General features: G+C 33.2%; 1 protein-coding gene across 4 annotated transcripts; it reads right to left on the reverse strand.

The window, feature by feature from the left end:
* Window positions 1–1,110: 1,110 nt before the first annotated feature.
* Window positions 1,111–5,360, reverse strand: LOC8270547 (delta(24)-sterol reductase). 4 transcript variants are annotated; one of them, XM_015720101.3, is made up of 4 exons: window positions 5,203–5,355; window positions 4,692–4,805; window positions 2,082–3,354; window positions 1,111–1,874 (listed from the first exon to the last, which is right to left on the reverse strand). In XM_015720101.3, the coding sequence occupies exons 3-4, from the start codon at window positions 3,327–3,329 to the stop codon at window positions 1,419–1,421; spliced, it is 1,704 nt and encodes a 567-aa protein (XP_015575587.1). In that variant the 5' UTR covers window positions 3,330–3,354; window positions 4,692–4,805; window positions 5,203–5,355; the 3' UTR covers window positions 1,111–1,418. The 4 variants fall into 4 exon arrangements, with proteins under 4 accessions (XP_015575587.1, XP_048228963.1, XP_015575586.1 ...); XM_048373006.1 differs by having other exon boundaries at window positions 4,692–4,754; window positions 5,203–5,346; XM_015720100.3 differs by lacking the exon at window positions 4,692–4,805 and adding an exon at window positions 4,281–4,379 and having other exon boundaries at window positions 5,203–5,345.
* Window positions 5,361–23,162: the final 17,802 nt, after the last annotated feature.

The raw sequence follows: 23,162 nt of genomic DNA on the forward strand, positions 1-23,162 counted from the left end.
TATTCCAATTAGTTCTTAGTAACCTCCTAGAATGGGTTTTATCAAATAGGATTTTGACGCAGTTATGAATAAGAGGGAGAACTGTGGGGCTATTGGGGTGGTTGCTCACGACTCTTCTAGTTCTCTGTTATTCACTCAGGTTGCGTAAGTACCTCATATCTCCAATGCTGTTGTTTTGGAAACCTGGGCAAGAAGAGAATTTGAAGGGGATGCTAAGGCTATAATTGACGTTATGACTTCAGAGAATACTATAATATGTGAAGTGCGACCTATTATTGAAAATAACCCTTTCGTTATGTGAAAAGTTTAGTGTAGATGTTTTTGTTCTTGTTCCTCGTGGTTGTAATTTGGTTGCCAATAAGCTGGCAAGACAGCCCCTTTTTTAATGGACAAATTTGTTCTAGCAGCTCAATATGTGACCGGCTAATATTCTTTTGTAATGATCCTTCCCTTCTTCAATATCAATGAACATTCTATCTATTGGCAAAAAATAAAAACAAAAACAAAAAAAAAAAGTGAACCCTAACATTTTCCTTTATTCAAGCCCTAACATTAAATGTGTCCATTTAATTATCCAATTAGCTGATGACTAGAAAAATGGCTTCATAGAAATAATTTATCATGAACATTAGAGAAAATATGAAGAACCGTAATCGTTGGGACTAAATAGGTATAGAAATAAAAGTAACTGGTGTAGAAATAGAAGTAAGAACGATTTTAGAGGCAATTGATGTAGAAAGACTACATAATACAAACAATAAAAAGTAGAGGAACCAAAATTAAAATATGCGTTTTGCCAAACATGTTACAATCATGAAAAAGTAGAGAAACCAAAATATTAAAAACTAAAAAAATCAGTAATTCGATTTGATTATTTTCTTTTCCAACTCAAACAATGAACACGCTATCGGGTATTAAAAAAATAAGTTTATATTTATTTCGTTTAACAAATACTTTTTTCTATAAACAACTTTTATCAAACCTATTTAAATATTATTATTATTATTATTATTTGTAAAAGTGGTTTTGCCAAACACAAAAGGGAATCAAGATAGACTTGGCTGTATCACTATTGACCAGCCTAACTTGCAGGAAAGCAACTAACAACGATACCACAACACAAAGAGTCTTACTGGTTAAAAGCCCTAAACCAAAATTATACAGCTCTGGAAGAAACACACAAAATTTCAAAGATGGCTCTTAGGAAGTCATGCCTGAAACTGTCTACAAACATTAAGATTTAACATGTCATCTCATAAATCATCTGAAGTCTGATCTAATCCGTTAAAAACCCCGACTTGAAAATTAAGCAGCAACTAAAGCGCTAAGCAATCTAAAAATATAAATGAAACAACTCACTGGCAGATTCCTGTAACTGCAAGAAATCCACCAGTTTCATTCTGAATTTGCTTCCATAATCAGTCTGCTGGTTGATCGACTTCTGCGTAAGCAGGTTCCAGGTGGGCTTGCTCAGCTTCTTGCACCTCCTTCTCAGTCTTCCTTCCTTTCTTGGACTTGTAGTAGACACTCATGAAGGTTCCGACAGCTCCGTATTTCCTTCTGCACTGCTCGTACAGCCCAGCATCAAACATTCTCCAGAAATTCTTCTCATTCAGCTCGGAAACTGCATATTGTGGCTGGAATCCATGGTTCTCAATCAACCAACTCTCCATACTACGAACTGCCTCAGCACCATCAAACACCTCACCTCTTAATATAGGTCCCGGTGCATAATACACCCCAATATCTGTGTACATTTGAGCATATGGACTGTCCCCCTGTCTGCGCTGATGCTCAAATCCTGGTTCAGGATACACCATAGTTTTCATGGGCAGCTTGAACAATCTGTGTGGACAGAGCCAAATGGGATATACCTAGAAGTAACAACCATGTTAATCTCCACCACTACGCCTATGGAAATATATATAGAAAAAGTACATAATATATCCTGCCACTAAAAATGGTGAAACAGCTATTAATAGTTATGTTAAGGCTGTCCTCCTTTCAATGCACAATTAAAGACAATTAAATCTGAAGAAAACATTAACAACGTAGTCACCACTAGGAAAGAGCAAGGTTACCTCCATCTCACGGTGGACCCACAATAGGGCATCTCCAACCTTGTAAAGAGGAACAAGCATATCCTGAATGACATGATTCTCATGGTAATAGTTTCTGATTGCTTCACCTTGGGTAGCTTTAAGCAGTGAAACCTTGGGAGGCATCAACCAGCCAAAGAGAAACCTAAACCACCACTGGTCGCCAAATGGAAGAATAAGCTTTCCCTCCCAGTACAAACACCTTGTGTGCCTGTGGTAATATTCCCTGGTTGGGATGTACTCTACAAACTCTCCTTTCTTTAAGGCTGTTTGTGCATGCTGGTAAAACCAAGGTTTAAACCACCAACCAACACTGTTAATAACATTGCCCTTCTTCTTGGCTTCTTCTTTAGATGCATACCTCCCTGTCATCATTACACCTTCAGTTGAGGAATAAATCATGCCCTCTACAAAATCAGGAACCTTGTCTGGGTTATCCTGGTCAAGATCTTTGGGCGCAAAAGAGTCCACATATGCCTGTGCAAGATCTTTTAGATTGCCCACTGCAGGTTTGTATGTAAGCTTCATATACTCTTTAATGGGTATAAGCTTAATCTCAGCAGAGACAAGAAGCCCAAGTGTTCCTTGAGACCATGGGATGCCATAGAAAAGATCAGAATATTCATTGTCCTTGGTAGCCCTAACAACTCGACCATCTGCCAGAACAATCTCATAAGCTACGACAGTGTCAGAAAACAAGCCATATATATGAGAGCTTCCTTCAATCCCATAACCGTTGATGAGCCCACCAACAGTAAGATCATCAAGCTCAGCAACCACTGCAAGGGCAAGATTCATTGGGACTGTGGCCCTAGTGATCTGCCCCATGTTGACAAGGGGCTCCACTTTTGCAATCATTCTGTCTTTATCAATGTCAAGAATATGACGGAAGGCTGACAAATCAACTTCAAAGTGCCGAGCCCGCTTATAGTCTACATTCCGCATTCCAACGGCAATCCAGGGTTTACGGGCTGTGCATACAAGACCATCCTTTGATGGATTCCTCTGCTTGAGACGTTTCACAACTTTCTTAACATTTTCATCATGTTCCTTCTGGCGTTGCTTGTAAGACTTCATTGAGGATTTAACATCCCCAAGATAAGTGAGAAAGTAAATTGTAAAGGAGATTGGCAGGACGACAAAAATAACCAAAATCCATCGGAACTGAACAAAATAGTCCACCAACACCTTTTTCCTCTTTGGACGCAGGGGGGCCTCAAGATCTGACATCTTTTTGTAGTAATAACGCCTCTTACTGTAAAGAAAATGACACATTGCTTAGACTCAGTACTTAGACTTCAAAAGAGTCAAGGATAACTCAAGCCCAAGTACAGAAAGGTCATAAAATTAAGAAAGCATTGAGGGAATCTACTCAAATGTAGAATTAACAATGAATTAGCTTCAGATAATATAAGGATATAGCAATTGGAATTAATACTGACCAACAGAAATAAGTGCATCTCAAACAGTCAAATTACCTTCACTTAATAATGAACCAAAGCCTAGTGGCATGCAAATAGTAAACAACATAAAGATGACAGTATGTGCAAATGCATACTCAGTTCTAAAAGTGAAGTTCCGTTCGAACACTGAAGAAGACAATTATAGTGTTCATATGCAGATAAAGCCAAAAAAAGAAAAAAGAGAAAAACCATACAGGCATCACGAACAATAAGAAAAAAGTCCAGGGAAATCAACTATTAGTTAATTTTTAACAGAATATCTAACCCACAAATGCTGACCACATATGTGATAAATCCAGAACACATCTTCTCTTCCGACACAATGATGAAAGGAACTGAAACTGAACAGGATTTTCACAAGTCCAACATCACAGGATATAAGCAAAGCAGTCTACATAAGTTTCAACTTAGTGGTGAGTGAATTCTAAGAATGTCAAGGAACACGATGATTCAAATTGCTTTTATGAATTTGAGGGGCCAAAATATAAAGCCCACATTTTGCATAATAAGACAGCTTAACAACAAAAAAGAAGGAAAAGAAAAAAAAAAAAAGGAAAGTTACAAGTCCTATCAATTATCAAAACAGAAAATAGAGAATTGAAGTCCTCGGGCAAAAGGAGAAAGAAAATACAATTGATAGGGAAAGATCAGTCCTGATTAAGAAAATGATCAATAAATATGGTAATCTTGAACAAGGACAAAAGGATAAAATTCATACCTATGCTGCATAAATACACTTGTTATAAATACAATTTGATCATCTAGTAGACCAGTAATAAGAAAACGCTATAAACATCTGGTTGATTATTTAGGGGACCTAGTTCAAATAAAACAAAAAAAAAAATTAAATCAAGAAAAAGTCTCCCGCTAACAAAAAAACAAGTTTTCTTGTTGGACCAAAAATATAACTCATTTAAGAGCACAAACAAACACAAGACAATGACATAAACGTTAATTCCTTCACTATTTTAGTAGTCCTAAAGCAACAGATGGATCTATGCAAAATATATTAAAATAAGGATCATAAACTCTTGAATGCGACAAAGAAAGTGAAATGAACAGTCCAAGAGACCAAAAACACCAGAATCTTTTTTTTCCAAGGAATCAAGACAATGTCTTGTGGTAGTACCTCAAATATGAATGAATAAGGTCCGTAAAAGCAAAGAAAACATAAATCTTGAAATGGGTTTTGCTGCATTAGTTAAGTGAAACGTCAATCACTGTCAGATCCACCATCTTTTCACTAAAGATAAGACAGGAAAACATTAAATTCAAGCAAATATAAGGCATTATTTTGTCAATTTATCAACATGCAAGAAAAAAAACACAGATCAGATCTAGATACTCCACTAAGACTGAATAATGCAGTAACAAAGAATCCTCCATTTTCTTAAGAAACAAAACAATAAAAATACTGTACCAGAACAAGTTTCAAGCTGACAGAAAAATGCAGCCACAAGAATGACCCAGAACCAAAAACAAAAAGAAAACACTTCAAGAACTCGTTTTCCAGATGGGTTCTTTCATTTTCTCAGCACCCAAACAGAAATAACATAAAAAAAAATTGAAAACAGAGAGATTATAGCGAAAAACACTGAGACAAAGATCTGCTAAGAGATAGAAAGAAAAAAGAAAACTACCTTTGAAAAATTGGCAGCTAGAGGAAAGCTCAAAGATCGGAACCGAATTCCGAGCTTTTGAGACTCCAAGTGTTGATAAATATAAGCTACTCACTGGTCACTGTGCTCGGTCCCTACTCTGTGAGATTTTTTTTAATTTAATATTTCTATTATTTTTATTGTATTGACATTAGTGACCTATAATATAAAGTGTCATTATGAGGTATCATTATAGGCTTATGAGAATATAATAATTCAAATTATTGCTGCTACTTTTCAAGAAAAGTTTTATTCGTTTCCTAAATTTTTTTAAAAGAGTAAGTTTCAGAATATTTTATATTTTATGAGATCTAAACGTAGCACATAAAATATGATGCATAAAGAATTAAGTTTGATGTTGTCTGATACAGTGATATGATTTTAAAATAGATAAAATCTCTTCCTTTTTATTACGGAAAAAATATTTCTTTTTCTTTCTTTTTTTCTCTTTTTGAAGGTGTCAAGTATATTAATGACCCATAAATTTAAAAGTAAATTTTAAAAAAAAAATTAAAAACCGAAACTCTCATCTCTTCATCTAGTAAGAATACCTACGATCTTACTATGATTTAAAAAAAAAAAAAAAAAAGGCAAAAACATCATCTTCCTACTATCCAAGAATTTCAGAAAGAAATTAAAACTATTAAAACAGAATTCAAAAAATTAAAAAAAAAATAGCAAAATGATTATATTCTGCTCTAAAGCTTGATTCTAAAGCAAAACAGTGAATCAGATTCTGATAAAAAAAATAATTTCCAAAATCTTGAGGTTTCTGAAAATGTTCTAGAAAATTTAATTAATGTACTAAAAAAAATAATCTCAAGAAAATATCTTATTCAGATAAAACTCATCTTTCCTGATGATTTTCAAATAGAAACTACAGCTTTGTTTGATACAAGAACGGACCTCAACTAAATCAACTATGAGTTAGTTCTTAAAAGATATCATCAAGAGACAAATAAAAGACTCACCTCTGCTAATAATTTAAAGATTAGAATTGCCGGAAAAACCGAAGCAGCAATTCTAAACAACGACATTGCTTTAAAAAATATTTTCATTCTTACAAAGGATTTGCAACAAACAATTATTTTGGGGATTCTTTTTCTTAATTTGATTACCCCCTTCAAAGTAACTACAGATGGTATCATTTTTAAAGCTAAGGGTTCAAAAGTTGTTTTTCCTTTTTTAGAAAAACCTAAGAAAAGAAATCTCAATCTTATAAAAGCTCACTCGATTTATAATTTTGAGATAAATGCTTTAACTAAAGGAAAGCAAATCCAGCTATTCCATTTGAAACAAGATATGAGTTTAAAGAGAATTCAAAGCCAATTGCAAAATGATTTTGTTCAAAAAATGATTTCTGATTTACAAGAAAAAATCGAAAGAGAAGTTTGTTCAGATCTTCCAAATGCTTTCTGGAAAAGAAAACAACATATGGTAGATTTACCATATGAAAAGGAATTTAGTGAAAAACAAATCCCTACCATTGTAGGATAGAAATCTAAGACTTAGAGAAAAAAGGCTTAATTACCAAATCACGATCCCCCTGGTCGTATGCAGCTTTCTATGTCAATAAAAATAGTGAAATAGAAAGAGGTACACCTAGATTGGTAATTAACTACAAACCTTTAAGTAAAGCTCTTAAGTGGATTAGATATCCTATTCCAAACAAAAACAATCTTCTTTAAAAGCTTCATTCTGCTTTCATTTTTTCAAAGTTTGATATGAAGTTAGGATTTTGGCGAATCCAGATTCATCCTAGAGATCGCTACAAAACTGTATTTACAGTTCCACTTGGCTAGTACAAATGGAATGTAATACTATTTGGTTTAAAAAATGCTCCTTCTGAATTTCAAAAAATTATGAATGACATTTTTAATCCCTATTCAAAGTTTTATATTGTGTACATTGATAATGCACTAATCTTTTCAAATTCTCTGGAACAACATTTTAAATACTTAGAAATATTTTTCTATGTTGTTAAGAAAAATAGCTTAGTTGTTTCCAAATCCAAAGTATCCTTATTCCAGACGAAGATTAGATTCCTTGGGCACTACATCTCCCCGGGAACTATTACCCTAATTGAAAGATCTCTAACTTTTACTTCAAAGTTTCCAAATAAAATTTTGAAAAAAAACTCAATTGCAAAGATTCTTTGGCAGTTTAAATTATGTCATGGACTTTTATCCAAATTTATACTGTTTAGCAAAGCCTCCCCTTGATAGGTTGAAGAAGAATCCCCTTGCATGGTCTGATGAGCATACAAAGATTGTTCGAAGCATCAAAAAACAAGTTTTTAAAATTCCATGTTTGCATCTAGCTGATCCATCTGCATTCAAAATAGTCAAAACTGATGCATCAGATTTAGGTTATGGTGGAATTCTTAAACAAATTCAAAATAATAAAGAATGCATTGTCTAGTTTACTTCCGCACACTGGAATGATACTCAAAGAAATTATTCAACCATCAAAAAAGAAATCCTTTCAATAGTCCTATGCATTTCAAAGTTTCAAAGTGATCTTTTAAATTAAAAATTTCTTTTAAGGATTGATTGTAAATCTGCAAAAGAAGTATTGCAAAAAGATGTACAAAACATAGCTTTAAGAAAAAATTTTGCTAGATGACAAGCTATTCTTTCTATTTCTGATTTTGAAATTGAACTCAAATTCAATACTAACTTTCTAACCAAAGAGTTCCTTCAAAAATAGGAGTGACAATGCTACGTAAAACAAAAGCAAAGGATAAAGAAGAAAAGCCAAAAGCAAATTCGAAAACTGAACAAAGCCTTAAGAAGGAGATTATTCCTTCCACTTCAAAGCCAATCAAAGCCTGGACTGAGATCATCCAGGAAGAAATAAACAAAAGCCAAGAAGATCCAGGTCAAAAGCAATTTCAAATACAGGAATGGCTTGCATAGCAACCTCTCGAGTTTTTGAAAATGGTCTAAGAATATTCAAAAACAAAACTTGTGGCTGAAGTCCAGCCTCCAAAGTCATCTTCTTCTTTAACCAATGGTCGTCAAAATAAGCAAAAACACTATTTCTACGGAAAATACCATTTAGCGGTATTTCAATCGATGAAAAAGATTCAACAAAAGACAGAAGCGTCAGATTGCTAATCTGTTGTACGAGTTATCCGTACCGAGGAACGGATTTGGTATTTGGATATTATTTCTATCAATGATTTGGCCAATTATGCGATTTAAATAATGAAAAATCAAATATTTAAAAATTGTATCGAGGATGACTGGAAAAGTGGAAACAAAGCCAGATATAAAAGTATACTCCCTATCCCTCTTTTAAAGCCTGAGATAGTAATTTTCTCACAAAACCTATCTCACAATTCTCAAAGCATTTCAAAACCAAATTCACAAGAAATAGTTTTGTCTCAAACAAAACTTTTTAAAACTAATGAAATCATAGAAAAATAAAATTTTCAAAGCATTTTAACTGTTGAGGAAGAATTCTGTACAGAAAGCCCCTCAAAATTAGTTTCAAAAGTTTTTCCTCCAAGATGGTATTTTAAACCCTGAAATAAAGTAAAACCTCAGTCTTATTACCAGTCTATCCTAGAGGTAACCAGTTCTGCAAAGTTTAAACATTTTAAAAAATACAAAGACCATAAAGACCCAGCTTATTCCACCTGTACCATTAAAAGAATCCCCACCTTTCAGATTGGGGAATGGAATTACACTCTTCAATATCTTTCCCAACCACCCTTCAAAACACCTACCCCTTAAGTCTTAATATCGCCTTTAATTATTAGGATTACCAGCAAGCCTGGTTTAATACCTTTCTCTTATAAAATGAAGGACAGAGCCATTCTTGACTTTTTTACTTCGACACTAGCACAATCCAAACATTAGAAATTTCTTATTGGTTTAAACAATGGTGAAACTATTATGGTAACGTTCCAAAAACTATAATACCAGAAGTACTTCCCTTGTTTGACATCTTCAAAGCTCATTACAAACCAAACAAAATAGAAAGACAATTCCCCCCTTGCTTTTATTTTGTTCAAACTTCTTCCTCCCTTGGGTATGTGTGGGGTATTTCCATTTCAACCAAGCAGCAGATGGAGAAGTCATACTTACCCGTAGATTCAAAGTAAAATGGTGGGACAAATTCAACCACCAAGACAAACTATCTCCAAAGATGGTCCAAAATTTTCTTACAAAGAATAGTTTCTTGTCAGCACCTAAAGAACAAACTACCTTCCTGGCACAAAAGTCTTTTATACTTTCAAAACTAGCGGCAGCTCAAACAGAAGAAGATTTCCTACAACTAATCAAACTGTTGTCAGAAACCGTCTCCTCTAAAGGAAAGTCTAAAGCTTCATCATCCTCTTTAAGCACCAGCTCTGCAGCCATTAACTTAGATGGTGACTCGAATGAAAATGATTGTTTTGGGATATTTAAACCTATAAAATAAAATGCTCAAAAGTCTTGTAAAGCCCTTGGGCTAAAAACCAAGAATGTCGGCCCTTGGTAACTTTCTGTAAAGGGTCAAAAAACCCATATATTAATTTTTAACATATATTTTTAATTTTTAATACATAGAACTTCTATTTTGATATGTACACTTATTTTTAATATATGAAATTTAAGCTATGTGTAATTTATAGTTTTTTCTTTTAATTTATTGATTAATAAATTACATTCCTAATTAAATACTGATTCTAATATGAAAAAATAAGATATTAATTATATTTTTATATTATATTAATTAATAAATAGTTTTCTAATCGAATAACAATACTAATTCTATCCTATGAAATAATATATTAACTATATTTTAATATTATATTAATTAATAAATTAATTTTAATTGGATAATAATTCTAATTCTAAAAAATAATAGTTAAAATAATATTTTTAATAATATATTCAATAATAAAATAATTTTTAATTATATAATAAATTTTTAATTTTAAGAAATAGTAATATCAATTATATTAATAGTATTAATTCATATAATACTAGAATTAATTAATAAGTATTTTTTATTATTACACTAATAAAATTTAAAATTTTAAAAAAGTGTAAAAAGAATATTTAAAGATAGTTAGTTTGTAATGTGTCTAAGTTAGTACTCGCAAGTATATGAACCGAATGATAGTACGGGTAAGTTTACCACGAGGTTGATCTCACAAGGAATTGTAGAGTAAATATTATAAAGACTAACTATCACACAAAATACTAAAAATAAATCTAAAACACTCTTAGCCAATATTTTGAGAATAATTTTAAGGTTTATAAAAAAAATTAAATAACTAGAAAATAAATATGCAACTAGAATGACTAATGTAAAATATATGATAAAATAGAATTTAGTCTAACTTATACTTAGTAATTCCTTTATTTCCTTTAAGTCCAAATATAATGAAAGAAATGGTGATGTGCTTTTTTCCTAAGTCACTCAAGCTAATGATGCAACCTAGGTTTCTTATACCAACATAGGTTAAATTAAAGATGATATCTCTAATACTTTTAACCTAAAGATTTTCATAACAAATATTACTATTAAATTGATATGATAGTCGACCAATAATAATAGATGAAACTAATATATATATATGAAGATAAAGAAATCATTTATTAAACTCATAATATATAAGGTTCATACATAAATAAAAAGTCAAATTAAACACTTGTGGAACTTAGCTTGACATATTTAATCCAATAGTTGTTGTAATTAAATAGAAAGACATAAGATACAAAGAACATAAAATTAAAACTCCCTCAAATTCCAAAGGCCCTTCAAGGAATTAAGAAGATTGATCCTCACTCTCACTCTCAATGCAAAAAGACTAACTAGATGTAGAAGATGATGAACTGTAAGAATTCCTGCAGAGAGAATAGTAAAAGCCTTCTTTTGCTTAACTAACCTCTACTTCTTATGGAGATTCCCTTTTTTAGAGTCCTTTCAGCATATAACTACTATTGTTATCTCTTTACTATCCTAAACAAAATAAACAACTTAAAAGATAAGTATCCATTAATTACATCATAACTAATTAATTTCCATTTCGTGAGCCTTGATAAATTCAGCTAGGCATGCGCTATTGATAGTCCACGTGTCTTATTTCCAAGCCTTTTACAACCGCAGTCCATTTAAAACGCATTTATGTATTTTTGGCTCAAATTCTCCTCTTTGGTCGTTGTTTTCTGAAATTAGACAAGAAACTAAAGTGAGGTAAAAAGCATATATTCCTGCATATTATGTATATAAAATATATCAATAAACTACTAAAATATCTTAATTATATATACATAATATGAACCTATCAAATATCCTCACACTTAAATATTTACTTGTTCTCAAGTAAATAACAATTAAGAATTAATTTTTGTAAAATCAATGAAGCAATTCGTACTCAGCTCAAAGGTACTATTCAAAAGAATATCATTAATGCAAAAATTATGCAAACCAAAGAAAACTTGAATCATAAGAATTTCTTAAAAGATATAAACTCAATCCTAGTTAGTCAAAAGATTCAAGTATTCATCATCTACACATATTTCATAATAAATAGCCTAACTCATTATCAATAAATACAATTATAATGCATAATTCAAATTCTAATAACCTTATTCAAGAGGTAGATCTTTATGTTCAAATAATAGATCAATAGGCATTTATATTTTTCACTTGCTTTGCAAGCTCTTTTTCTTTCCACCCCTTAGATTTTACTTGATACTTGGGGTTTCTTTTTTTCTTGAAATGTTATACTTTTTTACGCAGATACAAACATGGGTAATGAATGCACCTGGTTACTCAACAAAACATACATCAAGATGTTGTGCATACTCATAATTTCAATTGCCTTTTTACGTGAAAATCAACATTAGTCATGAAGATCCCTGGTTACTCAACAACTAAAATTAGCAGAGTAGAATTATTAAACTTAGAGCTTTTAACTTACCTATATTATTTCTCACAAACATAGGTAAACTTAATAATAACAAGAAAATAATAACCTAAATCATACACTTCTAATCATACCCATGTTAAATGTTGCTAAATTACTCATCATGTCCATATGCAAAAGATGAACACTTGATCATTTAAGTGCAATTAACTCATGAGTTTCACATTCATATATATGCTTAAAAATCAATTCAAGAACTCAAAGATTTATCATAATAGCATTCTTTCATTGATTCTTTAGTATATAATAATAACAGAAAGCTAAGTATAAAATATTTTAAAAATAATTTTTGCAAAAACTAATCAAAAGTTACTAAATACATGACATATATAAAAGAATTACTCCAATTCTCTCCACCACACTTATTGTAGACATTGCCCTTAATGTCTTAAACAAAAAAGAAATACATAAAGGAGAAAAAGATAGAATACTTTCTTGAAAAATAGGTGGCATTTAAGTCGCCATTGGCCATAAGTAATCATCATCCCATATAAACCTTAAATAAACTTAGAGAACCATCATTGATAAGAACTCGTTAGCTAAAATAAAATATCATAAATAAAACAGAATTAGAAAGTTATTATCGCAAAAGAAATGCATAAAAGAAATCCTAGGTGGCTATAAAGCATGAAAATCCTAAGGTAGCTAAAAATAAAAAATAATAAAATAAAAATAAATGTCCTACGATACTAGATAGCTAAGTCCTAAAAATAATAAAAAACTATTTCAAAACTAGAATCAATAAGGTGGGGATAATGGTGGTGATGGAGCATCAAAGTCGACTTTCAAAGTAGCAGTCAAGCTTGTACGCTTGTCGACATTGACTTCTCTCTACATTAGCCAAACGAGAATCAAAGGCATCGAGCCGTTGGTTAAGGTTGGTGTCTATAGCTTGTAGTTGGTTTAAAACTTGTTGCCAACCTTGACTATCCCACTCTTGTCCTCTACTTTCCTTATTATTTGATTTCTCCTCTCTATCATTTCTTGGTGGCTCATCTCTAGCACACTACTACTACCTCCACTTGATCCATGCTTAAAAGTAATAGGACCACCATGACAATTAACTAAATTAGCTATAATCAATGCATTAGTATCTAAGTTGCCCATGGAGTGTAATGCCTTATATGGAGAAGACTCCGGATCAAAACTACAAAGATACATAGCCAAACCTGTAACCATATGGCCTAATCCAATACAATTCTTAGGTCTAGTCGGTATTTTTAGTAAACTTTGTATAATAAAATATATCGAAGAAACAAATTTATGGGTAGCTAAACACCATATAATATTTAGTTCTTGCCTCGTCACCTTATTTGTCTCTTTCCTCCCAAATATGCCTTCACATATAAATTTTGAGATAAGCAAATAACAATGATTGTTGAAGACATTATCTAGCATGTTATTAACATCAGATTTGTCCTGACTTATGAGTTTTTTCAAAAATTTACCTAAATTAAACTTATGATATTACTCACAAATACCTCTTTTCTTTAACCAAAAGCTTGAACAATTATATCACAAGTAATAGTATAATTATGCTTAAATAATCTTACCCTAATCTCCTTATCATTGGAAGGATCATAATGTAGAGTTGTGTAAAACTCTAAAGTTAATTCATTATATGATGGTAGAATTTTAAAGGCAAAATCCTTCCATCCCAGTCTATCCAAAATGATCGTCATTCTCTCAAAAATATTCAACTCAACTAGAGAGGGAGCATCCAAAAACTTATATGAAACTTGCTCTTTTGAAGCAAGGCTAAGGAATCAATGCCCTCTTCATAGAAGTAGAGATCAAAAGGAGTTCCATAAGTTGCCATTAAACTTAGTTCTTCTTCATGAGAGCTTGAGACTATTTCCTTCCCCTTTTCCTTTCTTATTCTTTTATTTGGGTCCATTATTAACCTTTAGAATAGGTAGAATAGAGATTAGAGGGTAAAGATTTTGAAGTTTTGGAAGAAAAGTTAAGGTTTTTCACAGAGAGAGAAAGAAAAATGAGGAGAGAAAAAATAGGAGGTGATGTAAATGGAGAAAGGTGATGTTAGAGAGAGAAAATAAAATATTTTTATATGAGAGTTAGGATTTGGAAGGATTGTGTTTGAATTTTAATTAGGAACCTTTAAGTTGTTATTTTTAGTAGAAGATTAACAAGTTTGAGTCCTAATACAATTCAAATTAAAGTTATTTTTTTTAATGCTAAATTTAGGACAAGATAGCGCCGCCCGGGCCAGGCAGATGTGCCACGAGGTTGTGGCATTCGTGTTGGCTGCTACTGTGCACCTCGTGGGTGGCGTCCTGCTGGGGTAGTTCGCAGTGGAATCGACCTTATGCATGTTGTCGCGGCTATCCTCCCCGTGGGTGGCTAGTCCGTGACTTGCGGTCCCTCCATGACCATATGGTGCTCGCACTGTTGCTGGTGCTGTCATGACTACCTTTCTTGCGGAGAGTTCTGCTACCCGTAGTTGGCACTACTACTTGACTGCTTCAGGCCTGTGTCGTCCCTGCTGTGCCTCTGCTACGGGCCCGTGCAATAATAATCCATTACCGCTATGTAGCTTGCTCAAAAATAAATTTTTTTAGGGGTTTTAATTATTTCTAAATATATCATAAGGGTTATTAAGTAGTCAAAACATGTAATTAAGTAGTTATTAAAGTAAAAGTAAAGGGCTTATTTTTGAACAAAAGTCTTAAATTTTATTAATAAATAATCAAAAATAAAAATTACAACTAAAAATTTAAAAGCTAAGCTACTAAAGGAACTTGACTAAAATTAAGACTAAATTTCTAACTAAAGACAAGCATTATAAAAGATGTTTAGATCCTAACTAATTATATTTCCTTGAGCATCCTCTCCCTCTCTTTGTTGTCGATGGGGTGCTATCTTCCTTAGTCGTCCTCGACCTCTTTTGGGTGTTTTTGCTTCGAGTATGACATAGTCATACTTCCTTGGACGTCCTCTATCTTTGTTTGATTAAGTAGTAATGTTACACTCACTTTCACATTCACCCTTACTATCCCCTTCCGAATCGTCACCTCCTGAAGAGATTTCATCAATTAAGTACTTCTCTTGATACTTTCTTTTAGAATTTTTAATTTCCATTATTTTCTTAAAAGTGAATGGCCTCTCCATTGGCCTTGGATAGGCTCTAAGATAGGCATAAAAGGCGGTGATTCTCTTCAGGCCTAAGATCATACTCCTTCCTAAGTCTTTTTCTTGGGCGCCAATTTTTGGGAATTCTGGGTGGAGGTGATGGTGTAGGTGCAGGTGTGGGTCTTCTAGCTCTTAAACTAGATGGAATTGATGATGAATGGAATTGTGTAGGTTCCCTCCTTCTAATTTTTTCAGATTTCCTTGAGGCAAGTCTTGAGCTTAGTGGCTTGGACCTAAGTGTAGGGAGATTTAATGGTAGTAAAGGTAGTGGAGAGTCTACCTCCTCTTTGACGCTGCCTTGCCTAGAATTCATGACTATTAAGAGCTATAAGAAGAAAAATAATTATTTTAAGTAGCTCTTAATGAAGGGTAGGGAGGGCCTATATATAGTATTTCCTTTTAATCCAATTCCGTCTAGGATTTGGTTAAGTTTAGTCATTAGGAACTAAAATCCTTGTTTACCCCTTAATTACTTGTCCTAATCTTACAAGGAAGCAGAAATTCTAGTTGTTTATACTTTTCTACATTCATATGTTTAATGATTAAAACTAAATGACCTTTATGTAATACACATAATCTTATAAATACTTGAAGCATAATATTGACTAGTAAATTAAGTGTTACCACATAAAGTTCTTCTATTGTACTTGATGATCATGTAGGTGCTCGGATACTTGAATCTCTTGCAGGTTCCTAAAAATAAAATGAGAAAATGCTTTAAATTTAAAACTTAAATAATAAAAATAGAAAAGATATAATATACAAGTGATAAATTTATTATCTATAGCTAGACATTGATGAAGGTTGTTTCAAATTGGTGGTGCCTCAATGCACTCCACTTCATATGTCCATAGGTCATTCCTTCATAATATGGCTTTAAGCGATAACCATTAACTTTGAATTGTTTTTGAGTCTTAATGTTACGTAATTCCATTACATCATGATTGAAAATCATTATTACTTCGAAGGGGGTCGTTCTATCTTGATCTAAGCTTTCTTAGAAAAAGTTTAAAACGTGAGTTAAATAATAACACTTTCATTCCAGGGGAAAAAGATTTATGAAGTAAATTCTTATCATGTTGCTTCTTAGTCCTTTCTTTATATAGTTTGGCATTCTTATATGCCTCACTATGCATTTCTTCTAGCTCGTTTAGGTGCAATAGGCGCTCTTTACCCGCTTTGGTTAAGTCCATATTAAGCTCCTTAATAGCCTAGTATGCTTTATGTTCTAATTCGACCGCTAACTGGCAAGCCTTGCCGTATACTGATCTATAAAGACTCATTCCAATCGATGTTTTATAAGTCATGCGATATGTTCAAAGGGCATTATTCAAGTGTATAGCCCAATCTTTCCTAAATGAGCCCACTGATTTCTCAAGTATTAACTTAATTTGCCTATTGCTAACTTCCACCTGTCCTAACGTTTGTGGATGATAAGGGGTTGCAACTCTATGAGTTACTCTATATTTCTTTAGTAAGTCGCTAAATGCCTTATTGCAAAAATGTGTTCCGCTATTACTAATGATGGCTCTAGGCGTTCCAGACCTATTAAAAATATTATCCTTTATAAACTTGCATATTGTCTTATCATTATTAGTTTGAGTAGCTATTACTTCTACCCATTTAGACACATAATCAACAACAACAAGTATATATTCATAACCATGAGAAGGTGGAAATGATCCCATACAATCGATGCCCTACACATCAAACAGTTCAACCACAAGATTAAAAGTTTGAGGCATTTCAGTTTGTTTGCTAATATTTTCACTTCTTTGGCATCTATCACATTTTAGTACAAAAAAAAAATCTTTAAATAACAAAGGCTAGAAACCTAATTGCAGAATCTTGTAGGCTATTTTCTTACCACCAAAATGATCTCCACAATGTATTTCATGGCAAAAAGCCAAATGCTTTGTTGCTCATCTTCAGAAACACATCTTCTAATCATTTAATCAGAATAATGTTTAAAAAAAAGGGTTATCCCAATAATAATGCCTACACACAGATAGAAATCGTTTCTTTTCTTACCATGTTAAGTACTCATAATAGCACATGCCAAATAGTTTACAATGTCAGCATACCATGCCTCATGATTTATCACAAATAATTGTTCATCAGGGAAAGTCTCATTAATTACTCTTTTAGAACTAAGGTTATTAAAATCGGAAATCAACCTCGAAAGGTGATCCGCGACTACATTTTCACTTCCTTTTTTATCTTTTATCTCGATATTAAATTCTTGCAATAAGAGCACCCACCTAATAAGCCACGGTTTAGCATTAGGCTTAGTTAAAAGATATCTCAAAGCTGCAAGATTTGAATGAATAATAACTTTAGATCCCACCAAGCAAGATCTGAATTTGTGTAGTGAAAATAAAACAACTAGAAACTTTTTTTCAGTTGTCGAATAGTTCATTTGGATATCATCAAGAGTTTTGCTAGCAGAATATATTACATGTAAAGCTTTATCAACTCTTTGGCTTAGAAATGCTCCTATAGCATAATTAGATGCATCACATATTATTTTCAAAGCGAAGAAACCAATCAGGTACCATAATAACAGGTGCACTAGTCAATCTTTCTTTCAAGGTGTTAAAAGTAGAAAGGCATGCATCATCAAAAACAAAGTTAACATCTTTATCCAGCAATTTAGTTAAAGGACGAGCAATTTTAATAAAATGCCTATAAAATCCTACATGGCCAAGAAAACTTCTAATGCCTTTTACTGAAGTATGAGGGGGCAATTTGGCAATTAAATTGATTTTTGCCTTTTTGACTTCAATACCTTTACTAGAAACATGTCCTAGCAGAATACCATATTTAACCATGAAATGACTCTTTTCCCAACTTAATGTTAAGTTACACTCAATGCATCTCTTGAGAACACGAGTCAGATTACTTAGACATGCATCAAATGAGGAGCTAAAAACTGAAAAATCATCCATAAATACCTCGATGCAGTCTTCTAACATATCTGAAAAAATAGAAAGCATACATCTTTGGAATGTTGTTGGAACGTTGGAAAGTCCAAAAGGCATCCTCCTAAACGCAAAAGTTCCAAAGGGACATGTAAAAGTTGTCTTTTCTTGACCTTCAGGTGCAATGGATACTTGATAATATCTTGAAAGTCCATCAAGAAAATAATAAAATTCATGTCCTGGTAAACGCTCTAATATTTGATCAATAAAAGGAAGAGAAAAATGATCCTTCTTTGTTGCAGCGTTTAACTTTCTATAATCAATACACATTCTCCACCCTGTAGTCATTCTTATGGGGACTAATTCCCCTTTTTCATTCTTAATAACTATTGTGTCTAACTTTTTAGGTACTACATGAACAGGGTTACCCAATTACTATTAGTTATAGGGTATATAATACCCTCATCCAATAATTTTTGAACTTAATTTTTTACAACCCCTTTCATGTTGGGATTAAGTCGTCTTTGTGTATCTCTAACCGCTTTAGCAGTGTTTTCTAAAATAATTTTATGCATACACATTGTTGGACTAATCACCTTAATGTCAGAAATTTCCCACATAATAGCCATTTTAAGCCTTCTTAATTCTCTAATAATTGCCTCTTCCTCTAAAGGAGAAAGATCATAAGCTATGATTACTAGGTATGTATTCCCTTTTCCTAAGAAGACATATTTGAGCGTGTTAGACAACTCCTTAAGCTCAACTTTTAGGCGGTTCATTAATAATTTCTAATTCAATTCCAAAGGATGAATCTAAATTGTGTAAATTGAGGCTGTGATTAATTAAATTAAAATGTGAGAAAAATATTTTTTTTGTTGGATCGTGAAATAATATTATTTGCCGGACTGTTAATTATTGTTTTGTGATATGGTTTGTATTGCAAAGTCGGAAAAAATAATGCAGTTTTGGTTGCCCGACTTCCATTAAATAAATTATGGAATATTTGAAGTGTTTTTAGCAAGTTATGGACCTGTTATACGGGGGTAAAATGTTCATATTTTAGGGAAAGTTCTGCCGAATTTTCGATAGAATTTTCTTAGTTAGGATCGGTCGAAATTTCTTAGGTAGTCTAATATAAGAGTCTATGTCTAGAAAAAAATTATGAATATTTTATTAATTCAATTATTTTCATAAATAGATGATCCGTCAGTCCAGCCAGGTCCACCTGAGACATAGGAGTAGACAACAAAACTCAGCAGAACTGTGAGTTAGAATCATATATTCTACCGCCTGTGTCATATTTGCATTAAATGAGATTCTTAATGAATAATTATTATGTTATTTTATTGGTATAAGTATCATTAAATTTATTATTATTATTATTATTATTATTTTCATTATTATTAATATTGACATTATTGATGTTATTATTATTATTCTTATTATTATTACCATTTATGTCGTTACATCTATTATCGTCTCAATTAATATTATTATTGATATTATCGTTAGTATTGATGTTGTTTAAATATTATTAATTTTATAAAATTGCATTACTTCACTATACTGCTATTATTACCACGATTGTTGAGTATCATGTTGCATATAATATTACTGACTGTAATATCCAGAATTTTTATATTTAATAATAATTATATTAATAATGAGTTTTTATTTAAATTAATTTTATTTTATCTTTATTTGGTCTAGTGGAATGATTTAAATGCAAAGTTTGAATTTTAGTATTAGATGAATAAATGAGTTATTTTTCTATACCCAATTAGTTTGAAATTTTTAAAATTAATCAAGTAAATTATTTGGAGGGTAAATTATAGTTTTGGTTATTCTAATTTTTCCCAATGTATATGTAATATATACAAATAAAATTATATATTGGAAGTTTATTTTGGAATAAGGATTAAAAGAATAATTTTATTTTTTATGGGGTTTTAATGGAAATTTGTGAGTTTAGTATTTTCGTAAATATTTATGTCAGCCAGGGGTATTTATGTAATTATGTATTTTCAATAATTCTAATTTGACCCAAATTAATTAGTTAAGGGCTTAATTGAAAGGATAAAAGAAAGTTTAGGGGTTAAATTAGAGTTCTGCTGGATGAAATTGTAAGTAATTAAGAAGGTTAAGGGACCAAATGGTAATAAGGAAAAGTTTGGGGGTCTAATGTCGATATGGAGAAGAAGAAAAGAAAAGAAGGATCGGGGAGAGAGAAAGAAGAATCGGGGAAGAAGGGAGAGAGAGAGAAAGAGGGCGTCGCGCGTGAAGAAGAAGGAGGACTGACGGGCGCTGATGCTTGGCGTCAAGTAGCGTGAGGTAGTAGAATCGCAAAGAGAGAGAGGTAGCGGCTTCCGAGCATCGTTCCGGCCGTTTCCGATGGCCTTTCCAGCCGATCTCGGTGGCAATCGGCTCCCCTTGGAGAGAGCTTCCTTTTGGCGGTGGCGGCGTCAGTTTTGGTGGCCGGAGGAGGGAGTTCCGGCGAAGTGGTGGTAGCCACCTTTTCCAGCTTTTCCGGTGAGCTCTGGTGGAGCTATGGACGATCGAAGGACGTATCCCGACTCTCCTTAGCTCAAGCTTCGCGATGGCACCGGTTTCGTGGCGATCGGACTTCATTTGCGAATTGACGGCCGAGATCGTCCGTAAATATCTTTGGATGATCGGGGTTCAGATCCAAAAATCAGAAGCGGGGATCGTCATCAGCGCGTCATTTCGAGTCCGATGGTGTGTTCGGATCGTCGATCGGACTCCGGCGGCTGGAGGCGAGTCGACTGAGCGATCAAGCGTCTCGTTAATTTTCTCTGGCCCGTTAATTTTGAAATTCTTTGATGTAATTTATGCTTATTGATATGTGTTGAGTATTAGATAATATTTGTGAGTCAAAAATAATTGTATGCCGGTTTGCTTGCCCTTGTGTTTTGTGCTGTGTAGCGGAGTCGGGAAATTAGTGAAGTCTTGAGGACCCGACTCCCGTTGTCTGGATTGTTGGATATTTGCAGTGTCTTTCTGGCAGGTTCTGGACCCGTTTTACGGGGGGTAAATGTCCGTAAATTAGGGGAGGTTCTGCCGAATTTCCAGCAGATTCCTCGAGTTTAATTTAATTTTAGGCAGTCTACTCTAGGGTCTAAGTTTAAGAAAAATCTACGAATGTCTATTAATTGTATATCTTTTGTTACTAAATAATTCAGCCTTCCCGCCAGCTCCACCCAAGGCGTAGGAGCAGACTGCGGAATGCGTTAGATCTGTAAGTTAAAGTCACATAATCTCTATACTATTGCCAGACCTAATTTGATATGCTATCTTGAAATTCATATTTAATATGATTATTAGTATCGCAATATAAATAATTTCATTTAATTATTATTTACTGAGATAAATTTCAATATTGTTACTAGTAATATTATATCGCTATTTTGATAGTTAATGTTATATTCACACAATTGTTATTATTATTTTTCCACATATCGCACGTTGTTTCCTCGAAATCCTGATTCTTTATTTTGATATGTGTTTAATAATTTTGCTAGACCATGATTATTATTATATTTGTTGAATGTGATTTGGGATGAGGCTTTAGTAGAACATGCCACCTGGTGGGTTGCATCAGGACCGCGTGCGCACCGGTAATGATCAAAGACAGGTAATAAGGTTATTATGGATTTGTTTGCCCTGATCGAGCATTGCTCTATGGGCTGAGTTCAGTTGATTGCCGGAGTTAAGGTCCCTGATCGAGCAATGCTCTCTGGGCGCTGGCTTAGTTGGGATTCAAGTGTTCAGGTCGGAGTTAAGGTCCCTGATCGAGCAACGCTCTCTAGGCATCGGCTTAGTTGGAATTCAAGTGTTCAGGCTGGAGGTAAGGACCCTGATCGAGCTTGCTCTCTGGGCGCCAGACCTGTTGGATTAAGAGAGCCGAAAGACTACTAGAATTTGGGGTTAGGGTTCTACTGAGCCACTCGTCCCGTAAAAGTAAAAATATATTTTTTATTTATTTATTACGGTATGATTATAATATGAGTTGTATTTTCGTGCGCGATTTGATATACTGATTCAAATAATTAATATTTTCTGTGAAAAATGCAATAGTCTCTAGATTACAACTCACTCTCGAGACTGACAATCTCAATTTATTTATTTTTCAGATGCGTGACTGTTAGTCTTCCCGCGACTCTTATTCAGTAATTCGACTCCTTCATCATCGAGTGATGTATTTGATTTGGTATGTAAATTAGTAAATCTTAGATTCTCCGCAGTAGTAATAGTAGATGTATCAGTTATAAATTTTCTGAGTTTCGGGTCTCGCCTAGTTCTTCTAACAAGCCGATTTAATTGTGTAAAATTTAATGTTATTGTAAATTATGGCGTTAATAATAGTAAAAGTTGAGATGAGATTTGTTTGAGTGGTGAGTGTCAGGCTTACTACGAAACTCGGTGGCCTTACGCCTACCCATTCCCTAGTGCCGGTCACGGGCCCACGGATGGGGTCGTGATAAAGTTTTTAGCATTGCTCTCTAGGCTGAGTTCAGTTGATTGCTAGAGTTAAGGTCCCTGATCGAGCAACGCTCTCTAGGCGCCGACTTAGTTGGAATTCAAGTGTTCAGGCTGGAGGTAAGGACCCTGATCGAGCTTGCTCTCTGGGCGCCAGACCTGTTGGATTAAGAGAGCCGAAAGGCTACTAGAATTTGGGGTTAGGGTTCTAGTGAGCCACTCGTCCCGTAAAAGTAAAAATATATTATTTATTTATTTATTTATTTATTACGATATGATTATAATATGAGTTGTATTTTCGTGCATGGTTTGATATACTGATTCGAATAATTAATATTTTCTGTGAAGAATGCAATAGTCTCTAGATTATTTGATTTTAACTCACTCTAGACCGGTCTCAATTTTTTTTCGGATGTGTATTTGTTAGTCTTCCCGCGACTCTT

Source organism: Ricinus communis, chromosome 4 (assembly GCF_019578655.1).
Source record: "Ricinus communis isolate WT05 ecotype wild-type chromosome 4, ASM1957865v1, whole genome shotgun sequence".
NCBI lineage: Eukaryota > Viridiplantae > Streptophyta > Magnoliopsida > Malpighiales > Euphorbiaceae > Ricinus > Ricinus communis.

What these genes read in the sequence shown, in the direction of transcription:
- LOC8270547 (XM_015720100.3), bottom strand. An exon ending in GGGTCCACCGTGAGATGGAG is followed by an intron (nt 1,875 to 2,081) that starts GTAACCTTGCTC and finishes TGTTACTTCTAG; the next exon opens with GTATATCCCATTTGGCTCTG.